Source organism: Phyllobates terribilis, unplaced genomic scaffold, assembly GCF_046119375.1.
Source record: "Phyllobates terribilis strain yellow unplaced genomic scaffold, ASM4611937v1 Scaffold_11__3_contigs__length_659146591, whole genome shotgun sequence".
Taxonomy (NCBI): domain Eukaryota; kingdom Metazoa; phylum Chordata; class Amphibia; order Anura; family Dendrobatidae; genus Phyllobates; species Phyllobates terribilis.
In genome coordinates, this window is record NW_027362771.1 from 39,151,781 (window position 1) to 39,163,886 (window position 12,106).

At 41.5% G+C, this 12,106-nt stretch overlaps 1 protein-coding gene across 1 annotated transcript in view; it reads left to right on the plus strand.

Annotated features, from left to right (window-relative positions):
* LOC141165534 (solute carrier family 22 member 4-like) overlaps positions 1–12,106 on the plus strand; it is a 135,386-nt gene that overhangs the window by 101,996 nt on the left and 21,284 nt on the right. Inside the window, exon 7 of the mRNA XM_073651207.1 lies at positions 3,726–3,940. Within this exon, the coding sequence (XP_073507308.1) occupies positions 3,726–3,940 (215 nt within the window). The remainder of the gene's footprint in view (positions 1–3,725; positions 3,941–12,106) is intronic.

Genomic DNA, 12,106 nt, shown 5'->3' on the forward strand with positions numbered 1-12,106 from the left:
TTTCTTGATATTTTTATGACATATACCAAAAAGTGAAGGCAGTAAAAACGACAGGTTTTCCTTCAAAAACAAGCCCTTATATACCGCTCCATCTATGGAAAACTAAAGTTATGGATGTCAGAATATGGTCACCAAAAAAATGTGTTGTTTTTTTCAAGTAATTCCCTGTGCATAAGCACCAAAACATAAGCAAACCTATGTAAATTAAATTTGGTACTTGTGTGATTGTATTGACCCACATAATAAAGATAACATGACAATTATACTGAATGGTGATTGGCGTTTTTAAAAAATAAATAAACAAAAAATAGAATTGCTGTTTTTTTTTCTGTTTCTTTTGCCTCGCAAAGAGTTAATAAAAAGTGATCAAAAAGTGACCACCACCATCACCAACGAAAATCAAAGCTTGTCGCTCTTACAGCTTCTCTGACATAAAATTGTGAAACTTTTGGCTCTTAGAATATTGCGACCCCAAAATAAATAATTTTTTTCACAGAGTGAATTAATTGTACACAAGTAATAAAACAGAAATAAAGCTATGTAAATTTGGTAACATATTTGTACTGACCCAAACTATACAGTTAACACTTTATTTGTGTAGCACGACAAGGTAAAATTTGTGGCAGAATTTTGTTTTGTTTTTTCTTCCCATAAAAAGTTAATAGTTTGTTAATAAGTTCTGTGTACCTAAAAAAAAACAAGCTCCATTATAACTATGTCACCAAAAAAATGAAAAAGTTATGGCTCCAGGAATGTGACAATAGAAAAGTAAAAATAAGGTGTCGCATAAAGGCTGAAACTGGCTCTAACACCTTGGGGTTTAAGGGATTGGCCACTTTCTCTTTTAAGCCATGACCCCACTATCAGTATTTGGTCAGTATTCGGTCAGTATTTTTTCTCAGGAGTGGGAGCCAAAACGAGGAGTGGAACAATCAGAGAAAATGTATGATAGAAACAAGTGCGCCAATTCTGTATTTATCACCCACTCCTGGTTTTAGCTCCCACTGCTGAGAAAAAATACTGACTGAATACTGACCAAATACTGATAATGGGGCCTTGGCCTTAGTGCAGCTTTCCACACAAACTGACCAGTACTTCTGTCCATAACATGGCTGCTCTATGAGCCTCCTCAATTAGTAAAACACCTCACACGGGAAAACTTCTTTTCTATTGGAGGAAACTGCTGGTAGCTATAACGGAATGGGTGGTGGAACCACTGTGCCGTGGACCGAGGAGAGCCCGGAAGGGGCGTAACTAGGGACCTCACCAAGTCCAACCTCGGATAAACAGTGGCTTGATGACTCCGTGTTCCAAGGAGAGATGAGGGAGCCAGACCAGGTGCTACTCCAGGACTGACCTTCAGTGGATGGCAGCTAACCCCCAAAGGGGAAGGAAGCGAGCACGGCTGGTAGACAGGCCAACGGGCACGGTTAGTAGACAGGCAGGCGGGCATGGCTGGTAGACCGGCAGGCGGGCATGGCTGGTAGACCGGCAGGCGGGCATGGCTGGTAGACAGGCGGGCACGGCTGGTAGACAGGTAAGCGGGCACGGTTAGTAGACAGGCAAGCTTGCATGGCTGGTATACAGGCAGTCACAGCTGCTAGACAGGCAGGCTAGCACGTCTGGTAAACAGGCTAGTGGGCACGGCTGGTAGACAGGCTGGTGGGCACTGCTGATAGACAGGCAAGTAAATGGAGGTACATGCACTGGGATCTGAGAACTAACAAGAGTGTTAAGAAACAAACTTACAACGTTGCACAGGCACCTCCATATTGGAGGAGCTGACTTAAATAGTCAGTTTCATCCTGCTATTGGCCGGGAACACTTTAGGACAGCGTACCTCAGGCAGTGTCAGCGTGTGACGAGGACAGAGGAGCGGGACACTCCGGCCAGGGGGCCGCGGTGGTGAGGGGATTGGCGTCTCTGCCATGGGAGGGAGGCAGAGACGGTGGCGCTACAGTAGCGTGCTCTTCCATCAGCAGCCATTTTATGGACAGAAGTGAGGTGCAGTCTGTGAGGAAAACTGCACTAACAAGAAAAAGTGGCCAAACCCTTTAAGTTATTACTTCAGCCAAAACTGCATTACGATTTCATACCAACTTTTTAATTATGGGTGGCAGCCAACACCCTTACCAAAAGTCCAAATAATTTTTCAGAGAGGTAGCAATCACTTTCAGACAGTTACTATTTCTCCTTTAAAACAGAACCCCCACAACACCCATCAATCCTACATGATAACAGCACTACATAAGTTCTATTTGCATATGACATTCTCTGGAAATGATGGTAGCACATGGCAGAACACAGAGTGACAGTGGCCTTACTGTTAGTACTGTTATGAAGCTATAAAAATGGAATCTCAGGATGTTGTTAGTGATGTACACATCACTAACACTCTCAGTAAATGCAGGTAACACATCCAAATGTTCAGAAAATCTTAAAGGGGTATAATCAAGTTGTCTCTTGACAGTTCAGAGCTATGCAGTCTCCTTACAGTCCTCACTTCCTGGATTCCGGCCGAGAGAGCTCCCCTCCTTGGGTAAAAGTTCTACAGGGTGGGCCATTTATATGGATACACCTAAATTAAATGGGAATGGTTGGTGATATCAACTTCCTGTTTGAGGCACATTAGTATATGGGAGGGGGAAAACTTTTCCAGATGGGTGGTGATCATGGCGGTCATTTTGAAGTCTGCCATTTTGGATCCAACTTTATTTTTTTCAATGGGAAAAGGGTCATGTGACAAATCAAACTTATTGAGAATTTCATAAGATAAACAATGGTGTGCTTGGTTTTAACGTAACTTTATTCTTTCATGAGTTTTTTACAAGTTTATTACCACTTATAAATTGTGTTCCAAGTGCTGCCCATTGTGTTGGATTGTCAATATAACCCTCTTCTCCCACTCTTGACACACTGATAGCAACACCGCAGAAGAGACGCTAGCACAGGCTTCCAGTATCCGTTGTTTCAGATGACACCAAATAAGTACCCAGTCACCCCCCTTTCCCCCACATACACAGTACGATCCCTCACAGCTCTCCATATAATAATAATAATTTTTATTTATATAGCGCCAACATATTCCGCAGCACTTTACAATTAAGATATATATAGTGTAATGCCCCCACAGCTCCTCACACATTGTAATACATCCACAGCCCCCTCACACCTCATGATACCACCCACAGCTGCTCACACTGTATGATGGACCTCACAGCCCCCCACATAGTATAATTACCCCCACAGTCCCATCCCATGCAGTGTTATGTCCTCATAGCCCCCAGTACACAGTATGATGACTTCCACAGACTTCAGCACAGTTTGCTGGCACTGAAAGCTACCCTTATTCAGTATGATGGCACCTATAGCCTCTCCACACAGTACGATGCCCTCACAGTAACCATCTACACTGAGATACATACACATGGGCTGAAAGGAGGAAAAGATTCCTTTCCATCACTTTATTCAATTGTAACTGCTTCCTGAGGCTGGGTGAGGGGCTATAATTGGTTTATTACTGTAGACAACCTATACCATACTATATGAGCTGTAAAGTTTACATGTAACAAGTTGCACTGTGACCTGTCTGGGGTAAATCAGTCTTATAGTGGTAAACCCAGTCTCACTCTCAGTATACCCATGTTTGTTCATGAGATTTGTATTTCATGTATACCGTTCTGGAATTGAATGGTGATATAATATAAAAAATTATTCTATTCCAGGTTGATTGTATCTATTGGATATTTTGGTGTTTCCCTGAATACCCCAAATCTGCATGGTGACCCATTTCTGAATTGCTTCCTTCTGGCTGCCATTGAAATTCCATCATATATTATAGCATGGCAGCTTCTTGGACGTGTATCAAGGCGCTATTCAATGTGTGGAACAATGCTTCTCGGTGGAGTTCTGCTGCTCCTTATACAACTTGTACCACAAAGTAAGTATTTTCTCCTAAAGATGCTATAGTAGCTGGCTTAAATGAGATTTCCTTGCTTCCAGTGCAGTATATCTATGACCAACTAGAAATTGCAAGCGTTGTAGCCTGTGATGCCTGGCTGTATTATATGAGAGATGGTGGTAATGGCTGGGACGCACTGGAGGCGGATACCCTGGTAGTATCTATGGGAAGTATTTTTTTCAGGAAAATTAACCTTTTATGTATGCTTATGTCTGATAAATTAATGATAAATGTTTGGCGCATGTATGGGCATACAGGCATAGCACAGCAGAGTTTGTGATTTGCTAAAGCTCTTTAGGATCACATAAGACCACATTTACTACATTATTTTACTTCAGAGCTCTTTCTCAATGTACAAGTGATTAAGTTCTAAGAAGCAAAATAAAGAATTGAGTAAATCTATAAATTCCATGGATGCCTTTCTAATGGGAGGCCCATTCTGCTGCTCCAGTTTCTCATTCTGTGACCCACTCCCACATACTATTGTACATTATCATCCCAAAATGTCTGTTTATTGTAATATAGATGTAAAAACAGAATGTGATCAGCGACATGTATTCATTCTGTAAAGTTAGATTTTTTTCCATTGATATTTACACAACTTTACTTTTCTACTATTTTTTGCACCTTTTATATAGGTATTATATCAGCAGACCCACCAAATAATATAAAGAGAACATGTACACATCTGAATTTTTTTGAGCATTTGCAGCATTTTAGTCTCATTAAGTTTCTCTTTGAAAAGAAGTGGTGCATGATGCCAGGTGACAAGTTTGGTACTATTTCTCACAGTATTGCTCTGCTCATGCCATAAAAGGGTTTTCCTATGTAATCTGAGAACACCATGATGTAGGAGCAGAGAGCCTGAATCCAGCGATGTGTCATTTACTTGGGCTGTGTTTTGCTGTCTCAATGCAAGCAGTGTTTTATCAGTAGGAGATTATCATTACAGGACAAGCTGCGGGGGGGGGGGGAGCAGTAGGGTCATCCTATCGTGAGTGTGGCGGGTACTGTGGAGGAATTCACTGTGGGTGTTTGGGGGGCACTTTTGTTGGCATCATACTTTATCAGTATTATTTATTAATTCAAGGTTTTTTATCCTTTATTCTTACATACTTAAAGTAGGCCTTTGGGTCATATGCTTTTTACTGCTCTTACATAACATTATATTATTCCAGTATGCCCCTTTTGTGATTATGTGCTAATTTTATTCTAAGATCTATTAATTAAAATGTACCGTGTTCGTGGGACAAGCCCTTGCATGGTAAATTACATAGCCAAAGTAAATTGGGAGGCACTAATTTACTACATATCTATTTCCAAGTGACTTTATATTTGCATAATTTCTTAAAGGGGTCTAATGATAAAATGTCTTTATTGTAAATTTTTATTTCCATCCACCCAAGTTCTGGCTGCAAACTCCCAATTTACTTTGGCTATGTAATTTACCATGCAAATAGACAGTGTGTCTGAAACTCTAAACACATCAGGATGACAATCAGAGTGTCAGATATTAAAGTAAAACACCCCTGTAGTTTGTGTGCTAAATAGGCATAATTAAAAAAAATAAATTCTTATTCCTATCAGGATTTGAACTCTAACACTGTAGTTTCAGAGGCTCATGCCTTACCATTAATCTATCCAGTCAAATGATACTAACTGATAGCTTTTCGTGAATCACTTGTCAGACAGGGTATTTGGCCTCAAACTGACATCATTCTGATGTTTGATTTTGATATCTGATCATGTCCTAAAATGGACACTGTAGCTGTGAATCCATCATAAGAGTGAAATACATTTGCTGAAAGCTGCAGCTTAATCTCCCTGTGTGCCTGGTCTGTCACTGTGCTGAGTAGATCCTGCATCTTGACATGTCACTTTGTTGACAGTTTGTCTTATTTTGATCAAGATGTATTTGAACTGTTTTTAGTGAGAATGGTGAGTTTTGGAGGCGGTGGAGAATAAAGCAAACTTTTCTAATAAGATATATTAGAAAGTTTTCTTTATTATTTTTTACACCGTATAATCTGGTTGTATTGTTTTTACCATTTTTCATATAAAGTTCTCTTTATGACTTGAAAAATATCAGTAAAAACAGATACTAAAATTATAACAAAATGAATAACATCAACGATATTTAATAGTTACAATAGTAAATTTCAGCAAAAACACTTTTATAAAAAATGGTATGAAAAACGTGGGCATATACTATTTAACAAATATATCTTGACTGATAACTACGACAAATAACATTTTGGTGCAGATCTGACAAAGAAAGTCTGGTAGAAAGTCTATTTGATTGGAATCCGTTGAATCACATTCTATTATTTCCATATCAATTGTCAGAGTGTATTGTGGTTGTGTCATATATCTTGGTTGTGGAGGGCCGTTTCTAGCTTTTCTACTGCTAGAGATGAAAATAGTTTTTTGGATTTTGCTTTTGCGGTACTTATTTAATGGTAAAATTGATTTGTGAATTTAATTCTCCAGGCCAGTGCAGGGGTGGTTTTGGGAAGGAAAACACTGCACTGGTGAAAGATTAAAGGGGCACTTCTGAATCTTGCCCTGTGCAACCCCGAGCTCCCCGACGTCCCTAGATGGGTTCTTACACCGCGTGCAGCGATCACATTCCTAATCCCTGACTTCTCCTAAGCACGGCCCTGGATTGTGCATGGGCAGAGCCGGCTTTAGGGGTAGGCAGACTAGGCATTTGCCTAGGGCTCTCATGCTCCCAGGTGCCGTCAGCCAGTGACGCACCATGCGGCCGCCATGGCCCATGAGTCAGGGGGGCCCTGTGCCAGCGTCACTCCCGCATCGCGCATTCATAGATTCATAGATGCCGATACAGTTGAAAGCAGTAATGGAAGAGAAAGCATCATGTGACGCTCCCTCTCCCATAATTCCCCCTCTGCCTCTGACGCAGCAGTTGCGATGACGTCACATCATCATGTATCACAGTGTGCAGGGCAGTGGAGCTGCTGAGAAGCGCTGCAGAGACCGGAGCAGGAGAGAAGAGTATTGTATTTATTTATTTTTTAAATCAGTGAGTACGAGGTGTCCGTAATACTGCAGGACTGTGGGGCTACGTTATACTATATGGGGGCTACATTATACTATATGGGGTTGCATTATATTATATGGGGGCTACATTATATTATATGGGGTGTGACTTATACTATATGGGGGCTAAATTATATTATATAGGAACTGCATTATACTCTATGGGGCCTACATAATACTCCATGGTGGCTGCATTATATTCTGTGGGGCTGCCTTATACTCTGGGGGCTGTATTATATTAAATGGGGGCTACATTATACTATATGGGGCTGCATTATACTATTTGAGGGCGGTATCATACTCTGTAGGGCGGCATTATTCTCTGTGGGGCATCATTATACTCTGTCAAGGACTATAGGCTGTGTATTATACTGTATGTACAATATGAGGGCTGCATTATACTGAATGGACGACTATGGGGAGTGCATTATACAGTATTGAGGACTATGGGGGAGTGCATTATACTATATGGAGACCTATGGGGAGTACATTATACTATATGAAGGATTATGGGATGCAATATAATATGGGGAGTGCATTGTACTATATGGAGGACAATGGGGTGTGCATTATACTATATGGAGGGTGTAATATACAATATGGAGGACTATAGGATGCATTATACTATGTGGAGGACTACGGGGGTGCATTATACTAAACGAGCAAACTGCTGCCTATTCATCAGGTGATTGGATTGTGTATGCTGGAACAAAAATCATTGTTCTCAGCAGCACATCACCTGGTGAAAACTGCAGATATGCTGCTGATAACATATTACTTTATGGGGACAGATTGATGTACTAGTGATTGTTTTGGGCCCATCATTCTTCCTCAGCCGGTGTAAAGAAGCCACGAAACAGTCGCCGAATGACTTCAATATTATCGATCACTCTGGTTTAACGGCCTGAACTCAGCGCATGTAAATGCCACCGAAATGTTTCTGTGTGATGGTGCAATGTGTTAGTATTTGGGCTCCTCTTTAAAGTCTTGCCCAGGGCCCCACTTTGTCTAAAACTAGTCCTGCTTTATAATACAGATACAAAGGGAGACAGGCAAGGGTAAAGAAAACAGCCTTTGCAAAAGAGGTAAAAGTAGCACTCACTAGTCTGTGTAAAAAAACTTCTTTATTCTTAATCCATAGTAAAAACAGACGAGAAGGGGAGCATGTAACAAACTGTAAGGACGATGGCCGTTTCGCTCTCCAGCGCTTTCATGGGTCCTGTTTTGAACACAGGACCCGTGGAAGCGCCGGAGTGCGAAACGGATGTAGTCCTTACCGTTTGTTACATGCTCCCCTGCTCGTCTGTTTTTACTATGGATTAAGAATAAAGAAGTTTTTTACACAGACTGGTGAGTGCTATATTTCTTCTTTTGCAAAGACTTTATAATAGACTGATTTCATTGTAGCACTCGCTTAAGGATGGGAGGAGGTGTATAATAGATTCCCACAGATACACTGGTATAATTTGGCCATTTTAAGTGCAGAGGTGCTGGTGTTTTTTTCTTATTGATTAAAGAAAACAGCAATCACTCTCAGCACACCCAGACTAAGGAATGGTGTATAACGGGAGAGGAAGGGTGAGGCACATCAAAAAGGGAGATAAGGAGAAGAATAACACTATGTGCCCACTATTCATTTTTTAAGCTTTTCCGCAGTGGCAATTCCGCTGCAGAAACTCTTAAACGTTTGGTAGAAGGTCTGCCATGTTCCCCAATGATAATCCCCATGTGCTGTGCACATGCTGCGGAAATTTCCGCTGCGGATTATCATTGCGGAAAAATCCGTAGCACTACCAATTATTTTGCGGAATCGCGGTGTTTTCGCCGCCATTGACTTGCATTGAATCTCATAATATCCGCATCACTACATGTGCACATGCGAACATCATGCGGTTCAATGTGCGGATGGTACCCGGGTTTGGATAAGAGGAGACTCTCCTCCAGACCCGGGTACCATAGTGCCTGTAAAAAAAATGAATAAAATAAAAAATATACATTATACTCTCCTACTGATGGCCCGCGGTCTTCATACCGATCCATCCTGGCTTCCTGGCAGCTCGCGATGGTCTAAAAGGACCTGCCATGACGTCATTCAGTCATGTGACGGGTCACGCAACCGCTGACATCGACGGTCGCGTGACCCATCACATGACTAAATGACGTCATGGAAGGTCCTTTTAGACCACCGCGAGACACCGGTGACACTGGATGGATCGGATAAGGAGACCGGGGGCCATCAGAAGGTAAGTATAATATTTATTTTTTACCATTCTTTTACGGTCACACTAAATAAATCCATGCCGGTTGCATGGATTTATATAGTGTGACCAAGTTGTCAAGCACTTTCCAAGTGATGCTAAAATTGCTTGTCAACCCACATGCGGAAATGCAAGTGAAGAGCGCTTCACATCCGCATGTCCCTGGCAGGAAAAACGCATGTACAATCCGCATGTACAATCCGCATGTACAATCCGCATGCGTTTTTTCTGCCAGGGAGATGCAGAAACGCTCAGGAAAAATCCGGAACATTTCTGTATCGAGGGCACATAGCCTTACACTAAGCAAACTTCCAAACAGCAAATTCCAAAGACGACTTCACTGTTCACAGCTCCCAAACAAACTCCGAGGTATAGCAAACTATCACTGGCAACTACTCAAGCTTAAATGTGAGCATTTATACCAGAGGGGAGTAGCAAACTCTGAACAGCTGAGATAACTCAACACAGAGAGCTTTAGGAGACAAACAGAACTGTCTAACTCTTGTAAGTGGAAGGCAAAGCAGATCCATCCAGTGTAGGTGCATGTGTAGCCAGATGCTGCGATCTTCTGACCCCTCTCTGTCACGGTATCCCCGTGACATGTCATCACCCTTAACCTTTCAAACGGCACAATAATTTATTAACAGAGACATTAACCACAGTAATGTCTATATGTACTTAGTATCACAAATATACATTTACATCTAAGTACCTTAAAGGTAACGTCTTCGCTGAAATGGAGTCAGTCTCATCCTTTCTTTCTCCATGTAGTACAGATATCATGATAATATTTCACGCCTACAATTTGTCTCTGCAGACTTCCCTCTTCTCTGGCCTTCTACATGCAGTTGAAAATGAAAGCATCATTATAATGCCCCTGAATAAAAATATCTCCCGTGCTGTGCCCTGAATAAATTAGTTCCTCTGACTGTGTACCTGCACAAAATATGATGTCCCCCTCTTATGATACTTTGCCTCCACACTGTCCTCACTTTAAAATAATAACTGCCATACTGTCTACCCTTAAGAACAATAACTGCCATGCTGTTCTTTCTTACAAACTATGGCCTTCACACTGGGCCCCCTTATTAAACTGCCCCCTCTTCAGACTGTGCCTCCTCCTCACAATGTCTTCCCTCATGCTGTTCCCATCTCCACAATGTCCCCATCTTCAGTGTCTCCCCATGCTGCCCTCTTTCCATACTGTCCCCCTATGCTACCCTTTCTCCATACTGTCCCCCAATGCTGCCCCTTCTCCATACTGTGCATATACCTATCTATACTGTTTTCCTATGCTGCCACCTCTATGTGCCCAACTCTCTACACTGTCCTCCCACTTTAGCCACCTGTCCTTACTGTCCTCCCATGCTGCCAGCTTTCCATACTTTCTGTTCTATACTCTTACCTCTCTATACTGTCCCCCACAATCTTCCACATGTCCATACTGTCCACTCCAGACTCCTCGCTGTCTATGCTGTGCCCCCCACCCCTTCTCCACACTGCTGCACCATTCCCGCATTGGGCCAGTTACGTCCTCAAATTGCGGATGCGGCTGGCTCAATGTGCATGTGCGGCTGGCTCAGTGTGCATGTGCGGCTGGCTCAGTGTGCATGTGCTGCCTTCTATTTCATGCACTATTCTGGTCTGTAAACTGAAGTGGAACACATGGGTAAAAAAATTGGTATAAGGGAACCTGTCATTAGGTTTTCCAGTTCTAAACTGCTTCCACAACATCATGTGCCACATAATTAGGATCCTAATGATCTATTCCCTGCACCCCTAAAGCCCAATTACTTGCAGAAGTTACCTTTATACATAGCTCTTTCTCCATGTTGCTGAGAACCGAGAAGTTAGATGGGAGGGTATGGATTAAACTTTGTTTCTTTAGGTTAAGGCACCATGTCGTACCTTTTCATCAATGTGATTATATGGGTTCAGAAGCTGTGCCCATACTATCACTTTGGGAGCCTTGCAGTGATTGATAGTCGAGATCCATATATAATGGCTTCTGGTTCTGCATGTTTAACACACCTAAATGTCACTGTTAATAGTGACTATGGTATCTAGTTGGCTAGGGAGCCCCCTCTGTCATCGCATCAGTCCCTCAAATGTAATTGCGTGAGCTGATGTTTTACTATGGCGACTGTAGGCTTAACAATGGACTCCAGGTCAGCCAATTATGGAACAAATTAAGCTCAGTCAGATATAGGATTTTAATCAATCTATCAGTAGACTTCTACATATAAGTGATTATAATGTGTGTTCAAGTCATCTTGTGGGACTAGTAAACAGTGTAAGAAAAATGTGAAAGTCTTTTAAAGGCATTAAAAAAATAAATGAAAAAAAAAACACATTCACCTGATCAAAACATATCTGATTTTAATAAAATACAAAAGCACAAAAAATGTAAATATAATTAGTTTCAGTGAGTCCATGATGACCTGAACTCTGCATCCATTTCAATTAAATTGTGTTTAAAAAAAGGCAACGCTAAAATTGCTAGTTTTGTCTGTTCCTCAAAATGGTACCAATGAAAAATGTGTCTTGTGATGCAAAACAAAACAGGCACTCAACAGCCCTGTCAACAAAAAAATAAAAAGTTATAGCTTTCAAAAGATGGCAAAACAAACAATATTTCTTTTTAACAATTTTGCCTTTTTTTTTTTTTACTTCTCCCATAAAAAGTTAAAGGAAATCTGTCATCAGGTTGTTGTGTAATCTGAGAGCAGAATAATATAGGAGCTGAGACCCTGATTCCAGCGGTCACTTTCTGATCTGCATACTGTCATTTTGATACTATCCGTATTTTCTTTGCTGAAAGAAGCAG